Raw genomic sequence first — 22,097 nt, forward strand, 5'->3', positions numbered from 1 at the left:
TCGTAGGAGGCACTCACGCGGGGGTCTCACGCGCTAGCATTGACGCAGTGGGAGATTTAATAAACACATTCTTAAATTAAGGCTAATAGGGAGACCCCTCCCACCGTGTTGAAAGGGTTATACAAACTCACTTATACAAATAACGCACGAATCGTGCAGCTGCACAGGAGGAACTACTTGTTCGGTTCTGTTTTTAAAGTTGAGCATTTAAGGTGGGCATAGGTTTCGCAGTTGGAAATGTTCGAGGGGTAATCGGTCTGGACAGTGGTATGCAGAATTTTATATTTATTCTGGCACAACAATGTAGCGTTATTTAAAACTGTGTGTGAGAAGTTTTTGTGTGCAACTATATGACACGCGAGGGCTGGCTTTCCAATTGATAAGGACCAAACGTGTAGATCGTGAACGTCTATGACCCCGGGTATCTGGAGCAGGTCGTTTTTGATATCGATTAAGTTTATGCTGACGGGGGTTCCCTCCATAAGTACATTCAGAATTTCTTTTATTACTGATATGGTTGTTGAGAAAACGATGAAACAAAAAATTATTGAACAAATCGGGTCGGTGATGGAATACTTGGGGTTGTACCAGATGATAAGCGAGGCTATCATTACTCCTATGTTTTGCAGTAAGTCGCTGATGGCGTGCAGGTACGCCGTCTTGAGGCTTATGCTGTTTTCTTCGTCGTGGCCGTGTGAGTGTCCATGTGAGTGTCCATGTGAGTGTCCATGTGAGTGACCGTGTGAGTGACTGTGTGAGTGACCGTGTGAGTGGTCGTGCGAGTGGTCATACTTTTGCACGTGGCCATGCTGGTGGCATCCATCCTGCGGGGAGTTTCCCCCCAAAGAATGACTATCGTACGAATCACACAAAACATTTTCTTCGCTTCCCTCATTGGAGATCATGTAGGAACTGTTCGAGCCCATGTTCTTGTCCTTGTGAGCTCCATTATGGGAATTTTTTTTTTTTTTTTTTTTTTTACCCATATCATTTGTTCCATTGCTTTTATTGACACATTCATTAATTCCTACTTTAAAAATACCATCGTCCTTTTGCACATCTTCATCATTTCCCATGTGATTATTGTGATGGTAATTATTATTTGTGGGGTCCATCAGTGCATGGTGTGAATTATGAAAATCCTTCTTACCTGCATTTGTTCCTTCCCCACCACCAGTAGCTCCTGCAGTCTTTGAATCTCCTTGATGGCGATTACCCATATTAATTTGGTTCACATTTTCATAATAATCAAAAGCAACGTAGCTGCATGAACTGGTGTTAATTTTTCCAATAGAAATATTATTCTTGTTAGATGCGGCAGCATGAGAAGCTGCATCATCATCATCTGCTATAACGATATCACTATTTATATTTTTGTATTTTCCATTTTTTCCAGAGTTATCAGCACCATTTCCCCATGCCTTTATCTGGTGTGAATGCTCATGTGTGTCATCACTGTGGCTGCATTTGCGTTGTCCAATAAATTCAAATCCATGTGAATGTACCTTAAGTACAAAGGCAATAAATATATTTGCCAGGGTACTTACAAAAGCTGTTACAAACATGATATATCCATCCACCGTCTGAACATCAAATAATCGAAACACAGCACTGTACAAAATGTATGCAGATAACGCCCATATAAAAAAAATGGAAAACAAGGCTCCTATTATTTCCGCTCTGTGGTACCCAAAAGACATATCCACATTTCCCTCAAATGTGGAAACATATATAGAAAATAAATTTAAGGCAAAGGACAATAAATCACAAAACAGATGGGAGGCATCAGTCATTAAGGACAAGGAATTCGACAAAATAGCGGCCACTATTTCTATTATCATAAATATTATACATATTATACTTGCTATGATTAATTTCTTCGTGGCCTTCTTTTGGGAACTATCATACAAGTGAGACATCCTGTCGATAAAATTCATGTTTACTCCATTTTCCAGCAAAGAGTTCTCCATTTTGGAAGGTTTTTCGTCGTTTTCGTGGGGAGGCACTTTTCTTCAATCTGCGGCGTGGTAGCAAAATGAAAGGAAAAATCTAAGGCAGATGGAAAGGGGAAAAAAAAAATAGCGCCAGTTCTTCCCAAACCGAGGCGTTCCCTCCAATGTTGTCATGGAAGAGTAGAGAACGGGCGGATTGCAAGCTGAGGCCCCCGTTTTGCTGCTGTGCTCCCAATCGGGTTGCTCAGGTGTAAGGTAGCACCTTGCACGTGAGGGTACGTGAAAAAAAAAAAAAAAAAAAAAAAAACACTGAACCTGGGCACTCACTAGGGAAGTGGCGTTATACGTGCATATATACACAAGTACACACGTTCATATATTCCTATACGTACACGTGCTCACATGTACACATACTAACTTGCGTGGTTGTATCACTCCTAGCTTCGCCCTATGACACTGCGAACTATATATGCGCAGACTCTATGCAAAAATACAAAAGAGGGGGCTTCTGCTAAATGTACTAAAAAACCGTGTGTTCAAAGTGTACTAGCGGGAAGGAGCACTTGATTATTCCAAATGCTGGGGGAGGAATACCCGCACAGGTTGTTTATAGGTCAAGCGGGAGTAGCGGAGAAAAAAAAAGAAAAGGAAGTGGTGGGGAGAGCAAAAGATCGTAAATGTGGTGGCCACGGGCTAGCCTGTTAGCGCGCGCAAGTGTGCCAAATGTGGGTGACACGCGTAAGTGTACTAAGATCTATGCTAAGAGAAAAGGTGGTAATCGTATGTACATATACACATATGTTCGTGCGAGTGATATGTATGCTTATATGCACAATGTTAAAAATAACCCAATTGTTTTCTCCTTTTTTTTTTTTTTTTTTTTTTTTTCTCTTTGGCACATTTTATTGAACACATGTATTTAGAGTGCGTAGAAAACAATACAAACTGAGTATATGCCCCTGTGATATGTATTTAACAAAAAAAGGGCAGCCAGGGACAATGCACCAAAAAAAAAAAAAAAAAAAAAATATGAGATAAGGTCAAGAGCAGATAAAAAGTGTAAGCCTGGTTCACACGTAATGTGTTCATGTTATTCCTTATCTCTTTTTTTTTTTTGTGATCTTAACACGTTTTACGCGCAACAGTTGCGAAGGCAGGAGCTTTCCCCGTTTTTTTTGCACACATGTATGGGCATACATGCGCGCGTAACATACGTGCCTACTTCCTTGCATACGTATATACATATTTATTCTTAGAGTATCAACCGTTTTTCTCTTTCATCCACTGATGAGCTACGCTGCGCATTCGTTCAAGCCCAATGAAGTCTCGCTTGTGTAGACTCAAAATGAAACGCGAATAATTCGCCTGACCCCTGCTTGATACTAACAAAGGATGCGTTTCCTCTGTGCCCGATTTTTTTGGGAAAAAATTAATTTTTTTAAGTTTTAAAGAGGGGGCGGTGTACAGGCGCGCAGGCGCAGGCGTAAGCACAAGTGTGTGTACAAACTTGTACGTGCACTCTCACGAAGGATTCTTTCCTCAATAAGAATAACTCTCACCAAAGACTCTTCCCCCCATTAGAGAAATTCGGACGAAGGATTACCCCCAATTATGCCAACCCGATTGAACCATGAAATTCCTAAAAGTTGAAAATTATTTCGGCAAGACCAAGCAAGATGAGGGGGAGAAGAACGTGGTGCTGATAACCGTAAATTTGCTCCTGCTGTTTTCCATGTTCCTGTATGGAATAAACTACATATTGATGAAATATTTTATTATGATAAAAGGGTCCATCTACGTGTTCATAATTTTGAGGACAGTCTTAACTATCCCACTGATGATTTACATGTATACATCGAAGGATTCAGAACCGAACAAAAAAAAACTACTGCATGATGTAAATGAAAAGGCTGGTGTGGATGAAGAGGATGCCCAGATAGACTTGGAGTTGTCAAAAATTGAAGAAGAAAATGAAAAAAAAAAAAAAAAAAATTCCAAAGGTGATAAAAATGATGATAATAATAAAAAAAAAAAAAAAAACGAGAAAAGCAGTAAGGATAGCAAAATGGACAATAACGTGCAAAAAGCAGATGCAAAAAATAACGATACTGGTAGTGACGAGTATAGCAGTAACAACCACGAAGCATGTGTTAATATGGAAAATACATATTCCAATTATTTTAGTAGATTACTAAAAAATGATGAAAAACTAATTCCTAAGGCAGCCTACATGCCCATACTTATCCTGTCCGTTACAGGAGCTTTGAGACAGGTAATTGTTATAATCGCCTTACAATATACCGATTCTCATAACGTAGCTATTATTCAACCGACAATACCGATTTTTACAGCCCTAATGTCATATTATTTGAAGATTGAAAAGATGAATTATATAACCTGGTTGTCCATTTTTTTGTCTTTCTTTGGGTTGGCCATAACTGCAGAAGTGTGGAATATGGGTTCACTCGATTTTGGCTTTCTCCTCCTATTAACAGTGCCCGTTACCAAGGGGCTGCAAGTGATATATATAAATATAGCCACTAGATACGTAAGTAATGATATTATTCAATTTTCCCAAATGGCTGTTTTGTTCTTGATAACCCTTCCATTTGGAATTCTTGGCGAAATGTTCATTAATGAAAATTACAATGTGATTAGCGAGATATATAATGTGACGACTAATCAGTTTTTGTGTATTTTCTATTCGACCTTTGGAATTATTTTTCTGTGTTGGAAAATTCAAATCATCGCTTTGAATTACCTTACTCCCGTAACCGTCTCACTGTATCAGTCCTTTCAGCCTTGCTTCACCTTCGTTTTGGCCAGGCTCTTTCTCAACGAGACCATCAATTATAATAAGTACATAGGAACCATCTTTATTGTCCTTTCGCTCATGCTTTATCAATACGGTTGCATGAAGCGCCCCAAGACGTAGAAGGTATATGTTGGCAAAAGGGGGGGGTGCCCCTACGAATACGAAAACACGCATATGCGCGTGAGCGCTGCGTGTGTAGTCCTTCCTCACCTTGTACATTTTATCTACATATGGATGTTCCTCTCTTTTTATTGATTTTATAACCCAAATGCAAATTGGCTTATTGCCATTTTTCTTTTTTTTTTTTTTTTTTCATCGCACTATTTTGTTTTCCAAATGTTTCATCGTACCCCTTTTTTTTTTTTTTTTTTTTTCTAAATAATCCTTTTAAATAAAATTTATTCCTTTTCAATCGAAATTGTTATTTTAGGTTACCCGCTAATTGCTAATATATTACGCTGCATATTGTTTCGGCTAGCAATTTAGCAGCCTTCTGTAAATCAAAGACGACTTAAAGAGGGTTGATAAAAACGGGCAACTGGGAATCGTTCCATTCCGGTTGGCTCGTTGTGCTTCGGTGAATCCTTTTCGCGCTACTGTGCCGTTTCTACACACCATTCTCTGTCGATGTCGCTCCATGACGCGCTCCTCATTAGGGGCAAGTGCTTGTCTAAGGCGCCCCTGCTTCCTCTTATCGGTGGAGAGATTTATTGGTAAAGTCCATTTTTACTTTCCCCTTGCAGAGAGCTGGGTTACTTCTCCAAGTTCCACCTCCATCGTACGTGTTTTTTCATCTTGTTAAATCTTGAGGGAGGTTGGCAGTGTAATTTTACTCTCCCCGCTAAATTAATTTCGCTCATTAGCTTCTCCACCATCATATTCATATCTTTGTAGCTTTTATTTTCAAACAAAGGAGAGCATAAGATTCCGTAAAAATGCATATCGTGGACATGGTGCCCCATTGTATAATCCTGTTTAATGTGAAAACATATTGGTTTCAATTTTTCGTATATCACTTTTTTAATATTGATCAAATTTGGACAATCTGGGGAGGCAAATTTATGTGCGTAATTTTTCTGTACCAAGAGAAAGCTACACTTTTTTGCAATCATGTTTGGTGAACTGCGCCTCCTTAAGGCTCGCCTACCTGCGCGTGCGCCGCGTAAACTCTGTCCCTTCGTAAGAACCACGTGGCGAAGTGGGTGAGTTACTTTTTCTGTCCTTCACGAGGGGCACAAATGGTGAGCGGCGGTACCAGCTTGCGTATGAGCATATCTCCCTACCTGTGTGTGTTTATACATATACACAAGCGTGTTAACCATGTTCCTCTTCGTAAAGGCGTCGCTCATATATGGCGTATCACAGCTGTTCCTTCGATGGCTTCAGAAGCATCTGTTTTTTTTTTTTTTTTTTTTTTTCATAAAATGGTTTCCTTAAATGTATAGTTTTAATATGTCGTCTGTTCGGCTAGCCCTTTTATCTATAACATGGATGCAAAGGGGGAGAAGCCGATGCGGGAGGGTTTACCTTTGTTCGGCTGCTTGCACGACCGCGTATTTCCCAAATGCTACTCGTTTGTAATTTGATGTTCCCCTTTTGCTCACCTCACGTTAGGCACTTTTACCAAGAACGGGTAGAGTCCATTCCGCTTCTCACATTCCCTTACATTGATAATTTTACAAAATGTTTTTTTTGCAACCTTTGCGTGTGTCGCGTTGTGTGCTTCATTTTTGCGCAACGTTTGCCACGCGCGGTGGGGGAAAACAAAAGAATAATAAATAAATAATTAATTACTCAATATGAGCGCCCCATTTTGCGGACAATTGTAAACAGCAGCTGTTCCCTTTTTATCTCCCTATATGTGCATGCAATATTGTAAGGGCTGTATAGTACCCGCAGCAGCTTTTTTACCCAAGTTGGCGAAGAAGCGTGTCAACTTTAACAGTGCTCAATGTGCAGGTACAGACATTTGCACCGCATGTGTCGGCAACCTGTAGAGTTATCCCTGTCGTAAATTTCGATTTAAAAAATGTTATAAAATACACAAATGATCCATCACATTTGAGTGAAGTGAAACATACAATAACGCGTTAAAAAAAAAAAGGCGGTTTGCGAAATTTAAAAAAAACAAAAAAAGAAATGTACGATGTAATATATATACAAAAAAAGGGAAACACACTTTGGAAAGCAAAACGGTTACATGACATCATAGCCAAATGGAAGTTGTGTCTTGTGTGCATAAAAAAAAAAACAGCCATGTGCAGAACAAATTTTTAAAAAATAAAACGGGGCCGCGTAATTTTATTTGGTTTCGAAGAGGGCATCTTCCAAAGATGAAAATGCGAAAGGTATTATTGTGGTCTCTCACTATGGAGCCGTTTTCAATGATAAGAAGAAAACTAACCCGCTGTAGCTGTATCTATTAGGTAGGCCTCAACTGGGCTCATCACACACACGTGTGTCTTTGCCGAATTATCCATTTTTGGCCTTCCTGTTTGCTGTTTTTCTCTGCTCCGTGTTTAATATTTTTTTGCGCATGACGATTCTCTTTGGAGTAACTTCTATTTCTTCGTCATCTTGAATAAAAGAAAGGGCATATTCAATGGTGATATTTTTGTGATTTATCCTTATGGTTTCCTCATGGCCCTTATTCCTTAGGTGTTGTACGGGCTTAACTTTCACAGCATTCATTTCAATATCATTGCTTAGGAAGTGCTCGCCGATGATCATGCCCTCATAAGTAGGGTAATTTTCACTAACAAATAAATTTCCCTTTAACTGAATGGGATCTAGAGAAAAGGCAGTGGTTGTTCCATTGGACGAGGATATGATTACCCCATTCCTGTCACTTTTGTACGACATTTGTTTTTTTTTATATTCCCTCAATTCGGAATTAATTATGGATGTCCCTTTGCTAACATCACGAAGGTAAGATCTCATACCAAAAAAATTCCTCGAGGGACAAATACATTTGATAAAAGTATTATCATTATCATCATTTACAATGTCTACAATATCTGCCTTCCTTGCGTTTAATTTTTCAATAACACTGGAGCTAATTGTAGAAGGTATAGTAATGTGAAATTCTTCAACTGGTTCTAGTAAGTTTCCTTTTTCATCTTTTGTATAAATAACATTTGGAGATGATATGGTCATTTCGTATCCTTCTCTTCTTAACTTTTCGATCAGAATACCTAATTGTAATTCTCCTCTTCCTTTCACCTCATAGCTATCTTTTTTTTCTGACTCGTTAATTTCTATAGCTACATTTATGGCTGCTTCTTTTTTAAGTCTGTTACCGATGGAAGACAGAGTTATATGTTTGCCATCTTTTCCTGTTAAGGGGCTTGTATTTTGTGAAATTTTTAAGCAGAGAACAGGAGGATCAATTGGTCTGGCCTTCAAACTTGATACGGATTCTTCAGACGACAAGGTATCATTAACTGATGGGGTAACTCCTTTCGAAAAGGAAATATTTACAATATCTCCTGCACTGGCGAAATTAGCATTTTCTATTTTTCGTCCTTTCATATAGAAGATATTTTTAATTACACACGTTCCTTTTACTTTATTTTCCTCACTCTTCACAATAATCGTGTCTCCTTTTTTGATAACCCCTCCGTATATTTTTCCAGTCACTGTGACACCTACTCCTTCTTGGTGGTCTATAAGGCTAACTAGCATGCTAAACGGCTCGCTCGTTATTTTCGCTTCCACGTCTTTACCCTCCACGCATGGGTGGCGGTTGGGCGAGTCCTCGACGAGACCTCCATCCGTCACAGTATCATTCCCCAACAATCCCCCAACCGAACGAGTTACACCATTTGCATCATCCCCTGTTAAACTTTTGTGAGACCCCACCTTTGCGTCATCATTTGTGGGGTCTCCACTACTGGAGGTTAATTTCAGAGGGGAGTCAAAATATTCAATAATTTTTTTAAATATAACTAGCACGTTATTATGTTCACACTTATTTTGTTTAGCGTCTTCGAAATTGTCCGTACACCACCCATTTTTCGCAGAGGCATAGAGAATGGGGTAATTCATTAATTCATCTGGAGCATTTAAATCAGCGAAAAGATCAAATATTTCATTTTCAATTTCTTCTTTACTTTTTATATTACTTGGTTTATCAAACTTATTCATAATAACAATAATTTTACACTTTGGGTTTAGGAGAGATTTCTTTAGTACAAATTTCGTTTGGTTCTTTGGTCCTTCAACTACGTCAATAATTAAGCATACCCCATCAATGAGATTTAGTACCCTTTCAACTTCACCGCCAAAATCTGAATGCCCAGGTGTGTCAACAATGTTAAAAAAATAATCATCATATTTTATTCTTGTTACTTTTGACATGATAGTAATTCCTCTTTCCTTTTCTAAATCATTATGATCCATTACTCTTTCATTTTTTGTTTCTTCTCCTCCTTGTCTTAGCAGCTTATCCACTAGGGTTGTTTTCCCATGATCTACATGTGCAATGATGGCTACATTTCTTATTTTTTGCGGGTTGATAATTTTAATTTTTTTATTCGTTGAAAAAAAGAGAGCATTGCCATTACGGCTTAGTATTGAAGTGTGTCTCTTTTCGGGGATACTTTTTTGGTGAAATTTATTTTTTGCCTTATTTAGAGTATTCCTATTATCGTAAAATGACATTGTGGAAAAGTATTTCCCCATTTTCCTACCCCCATCCATTCCGTCAAAGAGGGGGCTGTTCCTCTGCACATTTTTTATCCCCTTTATACTCGCTCCGATGCAGTGCGCCACCACCCTCTGAGCAGCACACCTGTTGTGGTTTTTCAACAGGTTATTCATATTGTGCTTTTTCTTTTTAATTTGGCATCGATGATCACTTCAGCTTATCACTACGCTGGACGCATTCTGTTCGTTCACGCGTGTGATATCGTGGGCACACGTATAACAACCTTAGTGAAGCGGCTTAGGAAAGGTTTAAATTTGCCTACACGCAGTGCCCATATCAAACAGTTCGCCCAGTTCGGACGCCTCTTTAACCCTATCGACAGTAATTCACCCGATGAGGGAACTTACGAATCGCGTTGATGTGCGGGCATTCAACCTGTATGTACTTGTTTGCTGGGATTGTTACCTTGGCACATCCATCTGAAGCTAGTTACATCTCTCGGAAGAGCTAGCCCTTTGCCCTGACCTAACAATGAAGGAGTTCGCTTTTTGTGGGCAACTCATATCTTGACCAAGCTGATCAATGTAACTGTGCTATTGTGTATACTTAAATGGGAAGTCGCCGCTGTCGTGGGACAATCTACATGATGTAACGCTTCTAGGTGTAATGTTAAGGCATTAACAGTAGCGTTAGCGAAAACGCTAATTTTTTTTTTTTTTTTTTGGTGCATAGGTGTTCCTTTTCAACCCGGAGAGGCTTTCACGGATACCCATGATCAATTTTTTTTTTTTTTTTTTAAGGGTAACATTTTTATACATGTAAGCATGAAAATGTCGAGCAAGCATGGCACTTTTTCGCTAACACGCAAGCTACAATTCATAATTTGAGTAACTTACCATTATGATGTTTTGCTACATTCTGGTTAAATAAATGTACACCCTCTCGTTCACATCACCTGGGGAGCACCGCTGTTGTACATATAAAAAAAACAGCTACCCGGCAAGGTGAACAAGCTTAAAAATATTCTTACCTACGTACATACGTTTGTACATAGGAAAACATAAAACGGGTGTACCTCGTGGGTACTACTATATTATCTTATCTAGAGATGTGGAAAGCGGCGAATGTTTCTTACACAAGATACGCCTCTGAAATGGCGGACATTTTGAGGAAGTACGTGGAAGAAAAAAAAAAAACATGCAGCCAAGGAAATATACATTTGCTTCATGCCACCTATAGTGTGATGCATGTCACACTTCTTTTTACATGAGTTAAATGCGCCAAACATAATAAACATGTAGAGCAACCCCCTGCGCACATACTACAACATGTGCAGACATATGTGCGCGCACATTACCCATTTCCTTTTTGTTTCTTTACACCACCCTGTGCCCCCCTAAGGTGTTTGAAAGACCCATACTCTGACATAGCCTTGGAAAGGAGTAAGATGCATCTACGGGAAACAATATACAAGGATGGAAAACCAATCAGTCAAGGTAAAATGAATTGATACAATTTTGTGCCATCAAAATGAGTGCAATAAGAATTTGCTCCTATTTTTAGTTAACCATTGGGGGAAAATTCCATTTCCATATTCCCCATTTTTAATGCGAATCCGCTGTTGAGCCACTGAAACTACAGTGTGTATGTTACGCCCATTTGCTTTTATGTACATGCGGATAGATGCCTTTACACACGAATTATGTCTTTCCTTCCTTTGGAACAGAGCTACATGAAGAATTTCAGAAGGCCTTCAAAAGCTTGGGAAATAGTAAGGAATGAAAGGAAGGGAAAGGATAACAAAGCGGAACAAATAGTATGCACGTCCTGGACGCAGAAGACAAAAATGGGAGAATGCTCCTAAAAATTGTTAACGTATCTTTTAAACAAAAAAAAAGTAATTTTTGTTCTACTTAATTTGTATACATAGTCTGGAAGTGTCCTCTAAGACGTTCGCAATATTTTCATGATATACCATAAAAAAAAAAAAAAAAAAAAAAATTTACCAAAATTGTGAAGCAAGGATTTTTTTACAGAAAAATGGTTAAGATAATAACCAAGTTTGGTGCACCGCAGGAGAAAATCTAAATATTGTAGAACACCAACTTTTGCTTCTTCATAAGAACAATACATTTCGTAATTGCAAAATTGTTCTTTTTTTTTTTGATTAATTCTTGCCAATTTATGTGGCAGGCACGTTGATTGTTCCACAAAAGGGAATACTTTTTATTGTGCATGGAAATTTGCTTAGATATACTTGTTTTTTTTTTTTCCGTTGTATGTACACAACTTTTAAGAGGCGTTTAATTATTGCGTGGTGAAAGAAAAAGGCAAAAGGGGGAAATGGCCAAATGGGAAAATAGGACAATAGAAGCCCAACTGTGAATGTCACAAACAGCTGCCACACGTTGACATCTAATGAACACCCAGTGGGCAAAATATTTTTAAAGAATAATCCACTAGCTCGACTTGTTCTTTCTCGTTGGCTATTTTAAGAAAAACTGAAAGGTGACTCAATGTACTCCCACTGCGTAAGCACACACACAAAGCGGCATTAAAAAAGCACAGGCACGTAAATTTTGTGACACAAAAGCTAAAATATTGGCTTAACATGCCCCATTCGTGTTCCTTGTCTAAAATGTATAAACGAACCCTATTTGTGCTAAGCTTCGCACTTTTGAACTTCATCAGTGCGGAGAGTAAAAATGTAGTTTCTTCCTTTTTGTCCTACTTGAGCTCAAAAATTAATTCGACCAGCGAAATATCAAAAGTGATCCAAATGGGCGACACTATGGCGTGTGTAGTTAGTAAAGAAAATAATAACACGCATAATGAATGCTCTTGTTCGTTTACAAAGCTGAAAGAATTTGAAAAAAAATGTTCTTCCAATTTTAAAAAAAATCAAGAAGACGCTAAAAACTGCTCTGAAGAACCTTGTGAAATTTGTTGTAGTTTAATGAATTCAAACCGTGCAGCAAATTCTATCCTGGACTATGAATTTTTTTGTAAAAAAAAATGTGCACGATCGAGCATTGTTTCAAATTTGAATCAAGATGATTACAAAATAGTTTTTAAAAAGTTAATTGAATTTATTCGTATTTTTTATCCGTCCAATGTGCTTAATTATTATCCCATTCGGAAAAAGGCCTCCGCGAATTATACGAATAAGCCACTGAACGCAAGTATGTCATACTGGGAAATGATTTTGTTAAAATCGACATCTTTTGCAAAGCGGCAATTTGGACAAATGAAAAAAATTGTCTCCATTTGTAGCTCTCTATGCGTTATACTTTCTCAATTTTTCCTTTTTTTTTTTTTTTTCCTTCCCTCGTTTTGTCGCAGAAAATCGTACGATAATGGACGACCTAGGTGAAGAGCCCAGCGCGGTAAGCACATAAATATGAGCGTCTGCATACAACCAGAGCAACATGTTTCTGTACAAGGCAGATAAGAATGCGAAAGTGGAAATATGTCTACTTTCGCGCTGTTCTTACGCATAGCATTTTCTGTTGGGAAGACGTGAATACAACTGCGTATGTCCATGCACACATCCGCGTGGTAGAGTTACCTCGTGGGGTTGCTCTTTTAAACCATTTTATAACCTTATATATATATCAAAACTGTTTTTTAAACATTTTTTTTTTTTTTTGGGGGGGGGGTCTCTTTAGATAAATCGCGGAGATGTAGAACATCATACAACGTCGCTCACAGCAGAAGAGTCGGAAGATCTTTTTTCTCCCTATGATGAAAGCTAGTTTTTGTTCTTTTTTTTCCTTCTTATTTGCACCCCCCCTTTGGCAATTTCTTCCCCTAGTTTGTTATATTTGCATTGTGTCCCTGAGAATTATTTAAGCTCAACTACTTTCATGTTGTCATTTTTTTCTTTTGTGTCACTTCTCTGGTTAGGCTTTTTTTTTTTTTTTTTCCATTGTTTCCACATTTTCCAAGTTGTATTTATGCCCGGAATGGGATTTAAAGGAAAATGCTTTCTGGTGAAAACGATTTTAGAACCCAAAGTATGGTGTATAGCAAATAAATCAGTGTAGAATTTTTGGTGTCATTACCATTTGTGCACTTGCCCCTTTTATTCTTTACGTGTGCAATTTTGCAGAAATAAAATAAATAATTTTTAAGGGGGGTAAGGGTCACGAATGGGGACAAAATTGAAGTCAAAGGTTTCCTTTTAGCATGTTTTTTGGGATTTTTTTCTGTTTCCATATATTTCATGTTAGATAACGTTTCCTCCCTTGTGAAATAACACTTTGGCATGTTCGGTTAAGCTCCGTTGTTTTTTTTTTTTTTTTCTTCCATTTTGTGGTGTATACAATAGTGCCCATTTTGATTGTGTGTAATGTATACGCTAGTTGAAATTGGGAACACAAAAAGGCACATAAATAAGCTATTTTTTTTTTTTTTTTTGTTAACCGCCTGAGACGAAGTAACGGTAGAGCAGTCGTACCACAGGCGTGGTTTGATGAGGTGCACAAAACATGTTTTCGTGACAACAACATTGTAAGGATATGTTCCTAGGCACTAAAACTGTCTCCGCTTATTGTGTATATATTTTTCCATACCCCACAGCATACACCAAGAGGTGAAACATCTGTGCACATATTTTTCATAAAAGAAAAATTATGCCCATTTGTCCGTGAAAATTTATATTCACTGGAGCACATGGTTCTGTGTGTGTGAAATTTGGGTATAAATGTGCCACCTTTGTTGTTATAGTTTGATTACTTTATTTGATTGTCCCGTTTAGCTTGCCTAGTTTTTCTTCTCTTGTGCACTGCGGTTGCCCATTTTTTTTTTTTTATTTTTTTTGTATAACCATTGGCACACACCATTTGTAGAGCATGCCTGTGAAAAGAACGCCATTCTCATTCATTTCTGATATAAGTACGAACATAAAAAATGGAAATAACAAGAGCGATGTGACGGCTGTGAACAGGCAAAACTCGTTCGAACATATAAAGGACTTTAAAATAATCGAGTTGGGGAACTTTAAAATAATTAAGGTCTTACTGAGGGGACTTTCCAGCACCGTGTGTTTGTGTGAATGGATAATTGAGTGCAAAAAGAAGCTTGTTTTGAAAAATTATGTTAAGTATATAAATAATGACATTTTAAGTTCGAACATATACATTGATGAATCAAATGAGACAGACACGGAAAATAGCAGCTCGGAGACGGACAGAACGATCAGCATAGGCCCGTGTTCCGAAAGGGCATATAAGGAAAGGGCATTGTATGAGCAGGCGTACATGGAAAAAGAAGAACAACATGGGAAGGAACAGTTATGGCAGTACGACAATCATGCTATAGACAAGGGAAAAGAAGCGAACGAACATAAAACCCTGCATTTAGTTTTAAAAGTAAAACACAAAGAATTGTACTACAACCTCAGAGACATAGAAGAATTAAGAGAAGAAATAGAAATACACAAAAAATTGAAGCATTGTAACATTTTACAAATGATATTAAGTGCAGAACATGAAAACGACATTTGGGTGCTTTTGGAATATTCTTCCATAGGAGATTTATACTCCTATGTAGGTTTTAAAATATTAGACGAAACGGAAGTGAAAATAATTGTCAGTCAAATTTTGTTTGCTCTTTATTATCTTCACATTAATGGAATCATACATTGCGATATAAAGCCAAATAATTTACTTCTCTTCAATTTGGAAGAGTCTTTCCTTTTTGAGTCGGATGTCCTATCAGATCTGGAATTGTCACATAACAATGTCAAGGGGAAAAAATTGAATATTAAGAAATTGCTCAGCTCGATTAAGGAAAATATCGCCAAGCATCCGAATGAAAAGACGTTTAAGAGTATTGTAAAAATTGGCGACTTTGGATTGTCCGTCAGATGTGCCTTTGATGAGTTCTACCCCTATCGCGGGATTCGGGGCAGCTACGGGTTCATCGCCCCTGAGTTGTTCCAAGTTAGAGCAGACACAAGAGCACTGCGAATGTGGGGGCGCGCACTGAACTTTTAAATTTTTTGTACAATGAATATTTACCTGTCCGACTTGCCCCCCATAAGAGGTTACCTCCACACATACAGCGTCACTTGCACATCGCTTTTCCCCCCCTCGCAGGAGTCCAACTTTAACAACAAAATTGACATGTGGGCACTGGGCATAATCACCTACATCCTTTTAGGAGGTTATAGACCCTTTTACCCCTGTTCTAGGTTTGAGGTAGGGTGTAAAAAAAAAAAAAAAAAAAAAAAAAAGGGGGATTATACAAGACGGGTTACTCTTTTTTGCCTAAAATGTTGTAATGCATGATTAGCTCCTCGTCCATGCGGGGTTAGAAATGGCTACCTGCAGCCAGTATTAAATTCTTCGCAACAATTTCCGTCTTGATATCATCCGAGTCAAACTGAAAAACACGTATGACTAAATTTTGCATTTTGCGTTCAAACCATAGACGGTTGAGCACACGAAATCCACATTGCATACATGTCAACACGTTTCCATTTTTTTTACAGGAAGAGGTAACGTTCCACGAACGATACTGGTTTAATATATCCTCAGAGGCAAAGAACTTTATTCAGTCCCTCCTGCAGATTAACCCGTCGAAACGGCTGAATGTGATTGAGGCGATGGAGCATCCCTGGTAACGCAGCGCATGTTGCCTTAGCCCATTTGTGCATTTGTGTGTACCTAAGCAAGAACATGTAGAGGGTGCGCACACGGAGCTGCATACCTATGTCGACGCACACGGGCCACATGTCTCTGCACCCCCATTTTTCGCAGGATAAACAGCTACTTTATCAGCACGTGAACACGAACTAGAAGATGGCTCGATGACACACACGCCTTTTTTTTGTTGCCACACGAATCGCCAACACTTGTTGTACGTATGGAACAAACGTGAAAAGTAAAGTGCCCTGTGTGGACGCAGCAGACAGGGAAGTGTTGACGTGTACGCAGATGATTAAATGTACATGTAGATAATTCATGATTTTTTAATTTTTTTTTTTCCGCATTTTTTTTCCAACTCGTCACTTTTTAAATATAGCAATATAACATTTGTGTAACGTGCAAAAATGTAGCATCAAGGGGAGGTATTCGGTATGAATGGCGGATGTCTCACTCGAACAGGCGCAGCCAATTGTCCAATGCGGTTGCGGTTAAGTCACGCTCTCCCCTAGGGCTTGTCCTCAAGATTGTTCTTTTGTGGGCATTCCTTTGTGACTGTTGTGTGCACCCCTTTTGTGCTTTCTTTATTTTTTCCCCCCTGAACATCCTTAAATGGAGGAGGGGACAAGCACAACCTGAATGAGGCGCGCACATATGTAATTATGAATATGTACACCCCTTCCTCATAACCTATATTTAACACGCGTGTGGCGACTTACCTATTTTCCTGCATTGGTACAAGAGGGGTCACATTAATGTACACTTCCCATGGAGCGGCTCTCACATGTGGGGCAAGACATTTAACTGGAAAATCTCTCGTGAAGAAATTTCCACTTGAAAAATATAACACGTGAAAAAAATACCAGGTAAAAGGTTATGCAGTGTTCTACATTGCAAGGGGGAAAAATTAAAACGTTTTTTTTTTTTTTTTTTTTTTTTTTTTTGTAGCAATATTAGTGCCCCTCATAAGCGCAAAATGGTGATGGTCTACGGAACAAAAAACATAACACCGGAAATCGCGCAAAATGAAAACGCACAAATGTGATGGAAATTTTTAAAATTATTCTCAACAGTTATATTATATTTGTGTTGTATTGTTAGTCACATTTGTGTTGTATTTTTTTTCGTCCTAATACTTAATTTGAAATATTTTTTTTTTTCCGCACATTACGAATTGTTTGGAATCATAAGTTCCGTTGTAGACGGGTGATTGTTCCCACCTCCGTATTTAAGGCATAACTTTTTAATACTGAATAATTTTTGTATCAAAAAATTTTATTTAAAATGTTTTCATGTGCCTCGAGAAACGTGAGGCCTATATTTTTTTTTCGGGGCATGAAATTGTAAGAGTGGCACAAGCATACGCAGGTGTGTTTTGCTACTTGTTAATTTTTTGTCTTGGGCACTCTTCCAACTGTTTTTTTTGTATCAGATAATCCGTTTCCCCATTTAGCAGCATTTGAACGTGTGGGCCCATCATATTGCCATAATCCCCACCCCGCCGTTCTCCCTCCCATCGTTTAAAAAATGTCTCACAACAACACGACCGTGTTCTTGTTCACGGTGCAAGGCATATTAGCGTCACTGACGTGTGGATTGTGCTGCTTAATATATGCATACTGCTGTAACAATAAAAATGAACGAAATAGGAATAAAAGAACAATATCGAAGGTACACGGAGACACCTACGTTGAGAGCGCAACAACTGTCTTCAAAAAAAGTAAGGTCGAGAAAGAGGCGGGAAGTAAAAGTGTCCATGAAGATGCGGCGACTCACATAGAGCAGGGAGTAGAGGATGGGGCAAGAAATACAAAAGCAGAGAGGACTCATCTAAGATGTGGTAATGGCAGCGGAATGAGCCACAATGATAATTATTGCAAGCGAAATGGAAGTGCAAAAGGCGATAGGACAGGTACCATCCCAAGGCAGAAGTCGATCCAAGAGAATTATTGCCACAGAAGAGAGAGTAAGATGGAATTGGGTGTATCCAATGAGAAAAACGGTGAAATGGATAAAGGCAATGGTGAAGAAGAAAGATCATGTAGAAACAACTGTGAAGGAGTACCCCTAAACATGAGAAATGCAAACCAATATAAGGACCTCCCTGTGGTAGGTATAATCCCTAGGAATAATTCTGTACCTTACGATGGCCGTATAATAGAAAAAAATGAAAAGTGTGAAAATTTCCATAATGCCGAAGCAGGAGGAAGTGACAGACACCCCAATTGGAGCAATGAACGTAAAGAGATTTTCAAGAGTGACTCAAACAATATGATAAACATGGTTGTGCCCCCAAACAGAGGCCAGATAACAAGAGGAGAAGAACAGAAGCAGCAGCTGCCAATATCCAATCAGTGTAGGAACAACTTTAATCCACACTGTATAGATTCGCACATATCGTCTAATGGTTATGGGGAAGAGGATAACAAAAGAATTTTGAAAATAATGCAAGCGGGGGAAAAAAATATGCTAAGTAGCAAGAACAATATGAGTATTACTGTCAATAGGGTTGAAGCAAAAAATAATGCCATATGTGGCCTTAGAGAGGAAGACGCCGTTCAGGTGGCCGCAGAAAGGGAAGACCAGCATGCCTATAGTAGGAGTGTTTTAGACAGACAAATGGTGTACTACCCCAACGATGATGTTTTCAGAGTCAAGTCGGAGACGTTGATTCGGAGCTATCCGGTCCACAGTGGAGCCAGCGGAAGTGCGCACAAGGGCATGAATAAATATTGCCCCGACACGTGCTCAACCAGGAGAAGAAATTGCCCCGAACCACACAACCATTTTACACAGCGCAAAATGAACGGTTGTGAAGTTTTTGAAGACGAAGAAGAAAAAAGCAAATGCAGGCACTACGAACATGTGAACAATTATACTCCCTCGAAATGTATAAACTGTCCTCATAACGAAGAAAGCACGAATAGGTCATTTGTAAAATGTGAAAAAAATGTTGTGCACAATTGGGATAAGAATGTACCCAATGGTAGGGAACAGCCAAGTGTAGAAGGGAACAGGCGCGTAGTCCCAGTGATCCACAAGGACAAAACATATTCAGCTTCATCAGAATATAACAAGTACAAGTACAACGATGTTTCTATGAATGATACTCTTTATAGGAGTAGGGAACCATTTCATGATATGTCACACTTCAATAATGAGAAGGAAATTAAAAGTATTATTGAAAATTGTAGAGTAGAAGAACCAGGTACTCTGTCATACGATAACGACAAGGCGACTTACGACAAGCATATTCTTAGCAACAATAATGGAGAAACTTCCCGTAGGGTTCGCAATGTGGGGCATTATGATGCAGGGAAGGGGTTCAACCCCCGGAATCCTCACTTGTCAAATCATATGTCCACAAATTTGATATGTGGAGACAGGACAAAAAGTGTAGCCTCATATGGATTAGCTTATAACCAAGGCGAAAATGTTAGTGCATGTGAAGGTGAAGAGACGCCCCCCAAACGAAGTTCCCCCCGTTTGGGTCGCTTCATAAGTGCGCAAAATTTTGCATGCAAACGGAGAACGAAAGACCGGGAGGGGAAAATGTCACAGGGCAATAGGAACAACGACAACGGTAACAATGATAGCAGTAATGACATCCATGGCAAACGCAGTAGCAATCACAACAACGGTGGAGAGGACCACACAAAGGAAACAATGTATTACACCAGGGGGCAGAGCATGAAGAGCAGCATGATCGATGCAGTTGAAATGGCCACGAAGGTACCCACAAACAGTTGCACGCACACCAACAAAACGAAAAGCGATGCTAACAATTGTGCACATTGTTCCCCCTTAGATGAAGAAAAATTGGAAAATCCAAAAAAAAAATATTACTACCAACTCCCACGCGATCATCACCTGGGCATCACAGAATGTCTACCATGTAAAGAAGGAACACATATGTGTAAAAATAATAACTGCCCTTCTGATAGCAATTATACAAAACAGAGAAATGATAAAGAAAATAATGTATACTTAAAAAAGAGTTTACCAGATGAGCATGTCTGCTCCGCTAACAAATGCAACAGCAACAGTTGGTTCCCGCATTGCACAGAAAAGATAAGTGGCAAGAATGAATCCTTTTTCCACCCAATTAAGTTTGAGAAGAACACTAAGATGCGTGATATTAGTGAGAGCTTCTCACAGCACACTTCGTACAAGGCGCGTCCATTCATTATGAGCAAGGGGCTTCAACAGGGGGGGCCGAAAATGGTAACCAAGTGTGAATTCAGCGATGATATTTACCCCTTAACAGATGACAACGCTGATTACGATGGAGTGGAGAGCAGTTGCAGGGGTGGCCGCAGAAGTGGCAATGCAAGCGGCGTTCGAAGCGGAAATGTAAGCAGCCTCCTCAGCGGCAGCATTAATTTGGGCGAACGATGCGGCAATGACAAACAAAAGGCGCGCCTCAACCGAAGGGAAGAAACGGCGATCCCTATCCCCCTGAGCAACGATGAACTAGCCAGTGGCAGAAGACGCAGAAAAAAAGGTACCAAAAGGAGAGGAAACAACTCCAAAGAAGAAATGGATAATCAGTCTAACACACCACAATTGACAAATGTGAACGAAGGGAAATTAAGACAAAAGGAACCAAGTGAGTACAAGAGCAGCCAAGATATTAACCAAATAATACATGCCTATTTGCAAAACTCGAAGAAGGAATATAATTATAGCAGGTCAGATAAATCGGATAGAGAAATGAATCACGTGACAGATAAGTACAACCACGAGGGGATGCATTCTCATGGGTATGTGAGCCAAATCAGAAAGAGCAAAAAAAAGGATTCAAATGATAACATGCGTTATGACTCCTGTCGCACAAGAGTGGTTGGAAATAAAAAAGGACAAAACGGAAGGGATAACGGTGTGGGTCTCGCGCAAGGGGAAATAACGAACAGTAAGAGTTCCTCTAGAGCAAGGAATACACACGAGAAGAGCGCACAGAACGAACAGACCCACCAAGAGGAAAAACCAACGGAGGAAGACGCCGCGACAAGTAGAGATCGAATGGAAAATGGAAACATACAAGTGAAACGCGAAAAAAGTGACAGAAAGGTTCTTATTAAGAAGGAAAAAGACGTTCGCAGTGGGAACCAAACGGTAAGGAGAAGCGCCAGAATGAAGAGCGAACAATATAAAAAAAAAAAAAAAAGCATTGACAGTGATATGCATGTAGATACCCAAAATGTGCAGGAAGAGCTACAAAGGGAGAGTAGTAAGAACAAGCAAAACAGTGTAAGTGACAATAACAAAGTGATGGAGAAAAAAAACAAAAAAATGTCCAAAACGAAGACCATGGAGTTAAAAATATTCAGAGATAAAAACATATTAAAGGAAAAAGAAAATTTAAAAAGGACGAATGAAAAATATAAAGAGATTGATGAGTACAGATGTGCTTCAGGATTAGTAAACTTCATAATTGAACATATACAAAAAAAAAAAGACAAGGAAAACTTTGATGATTTATTAAAATATATTTTAAAATTAATAAATATTTACAAAATTAAAACGATTGATTTTGTGGAAGCCTTTTTACTACTCGAAACGATCAATGTTAACATAATCACGGAATACCCAATTGAGGAGTGGATCTTGGTGACCTTTCATTTCCTTAAAGGAAATACAATAGAACAAAATTTTAATTTAATTATTAAATCGCTAAAGTTAAATAGTGTAGTCATTGGAAATGTCACAGCTTCGTTCTATATGAACAAAAAGACGATCAGAATGACAGAGAAAAATATGAACAGAATTCTTACCATTTTGTCAAATGTTGTGAGGAGAAGATCCTCCAGGATTAAAACGTTTAACCGACCGAACCAGGACAAAAGGGCCAAGGAGGATCAACAGAAGGATGAGCTTTTAGGCTCTTGCTGGCAGCCAGTGGAGGGGGGCGCGCAGGGAAAGTAGGACCAAAAAGTCAAGCGTACAGGAATGTACTACGTTTTTGCCAAATCGCTCAAGTAGGACAAATCAAAAAATGGGAGAATATAAAAACGGAGGTGCCAATCAAGCAT

The 22,097-nt window shown here is 38.9% G+C and overlaps 7 protein-coding genes across 7 annotated transcripts; 4 read left to right on the forward strand and 3 right to left on the reverse strand.

Annotated features, from left to right (window-relative positions):
* Window positions 1-173: 173 nt before the first annotated feature.
* On the reverse strand, window positions 174-1,970 carry AK88_04763 (uncharacterized protein; the record flags this gene model as incomplete). Its single annotated transcript, XM_012482371.1, has 1 exon — window positions 174-1,970. One exon carries the CDS (start codon window positions 1,968-1,970, stop codon window positions 174-176), a length of 1,797 nt encoding a protein of 598 aa, XP_012337794.1.
* Window positions 1,971-3,582: 1,612 nt separating this feature from the next.
* On the forward strand, window positions 3,583-4,887 carry AK88_04764 (uncharacterized protein; the record flags this gene model as incomplete). Its single annotated transcript, XM_012482372.1, has 1 exon — window positions 3,583-4,887. One exon carries the CDS (start codon window positions 3,583-3,585, stop codon window positions 4,885-4,887), a length of 1,305 nt encoding a protein of 434 aa, XP_012337795.1.
* Window positions 4,888-5,519: 632 nt separating this feature from the next.
* AK88_04765 (uncharacterized protein) lies at window positions 5,520-5,879 on the reverse strand (the record flags this gene model as incomplete). Its single annotated transcript, XM_012482373.1, has 1 exon — window positions 5,520-5,879. The coding sequence occupies one exon, from the start codon at window positions 5,877-5,879 to the stop codon at window positions 5,520-5,522; it is 360 nt and encodes a 119-aa protein (XP_012337796.1).
* Window positions 5,880-7,239: 1,360 nt separating this feature from the next.
* AK88_04766 (GTP-binding protein TypA/BipA) lies at window positions 7,240-9,588 on the reverse strand (the record flags this gene model as incomplete). Its single annotated transcript, XM_012482374.1, has 1 exon — window positions 7,240-9,588. One exon carries the CDS (start codon window positions 9,586-9,588, stop codon window positions 7,240-7,242), a length of 2,349 nt encoding a protein of 782 aa, XP_012337797.1.
* A 980-nt stretch (window positions 9,589-10,568) lies between these two features.
* Window positions 10,569-11,197, forward strand: AK88_04767 (uncharacterized protein; the record flags this gene model as incomplete). Its single annotated transcript, XM_012482375.1, has 3 exons — window positions 10,569-10,588; window positions 10,817-10,911; window positions 11,142-11,197. The coding sequence occupies 3 exons, from the start codon at window positions 10,569-10,571 to the stop codon at window positions 11,195-11,197; spliced, it is 171 nt and encodes a 56-aa protein (XP_012337798.1).
* Window positions 11,198-12,053: 856 nt separating this feature from the next.
* AK88_04768 (CAMK protein kinase) lies at window positions 12,054-16,043 on the forward strand (the record flags this gene model as incomplete). Its single annotated transcript, XM_012482376.1, has 5 exons — window positions 12,054-12,597; window positions 12,758-12,801; window positions 14,266-15,360; window positions 15,517-15,618; window positions 15,912-16,043. The coding sequence occupies 5 exons, from the start codon at window positions 12,054-12,056 to the stop codon at window positions 16,041-16,043; spliced, it is 1,917 nt and encodes a 638-aa protein (XP_012337799.1).
* Window positions 16,044-17,592: 1,549 nt separating this feature from the next.
* On the forward strand, window positions 17,593-21,990 carry AK88_04769 (uncharacterized protein; the record flags this gene model as incomplete). Its single annotated transcript, XM_012482377.1, has 1 exon — window positions 17,593-21,990. One exon carries the CDS (start codon window positions 17,593-17,595, stop codon window positions 21,988-21,990), a length of 4,398 nt encoding a protein of 1,465 aa, XP_012337800.1.
* Window positions 21,991-22,097: the final 107 nt, after the last annotated feature.

The sequence above is a fragment of the Plasmodium fragile genome, assembly GCF_000956335.1.
Source record: "Plasmodium fragile strain nilgiri unplaced genomic scaffold supercont1.75, whole genome shotgun sequence".
Classification (NCBI taxonomy): domain Eukaryota; phylum Apicomplexa; class Aconoidasida; order Haemosporida; family Plasmodiidae; genus Plasmodium; species Plasmodium fragile.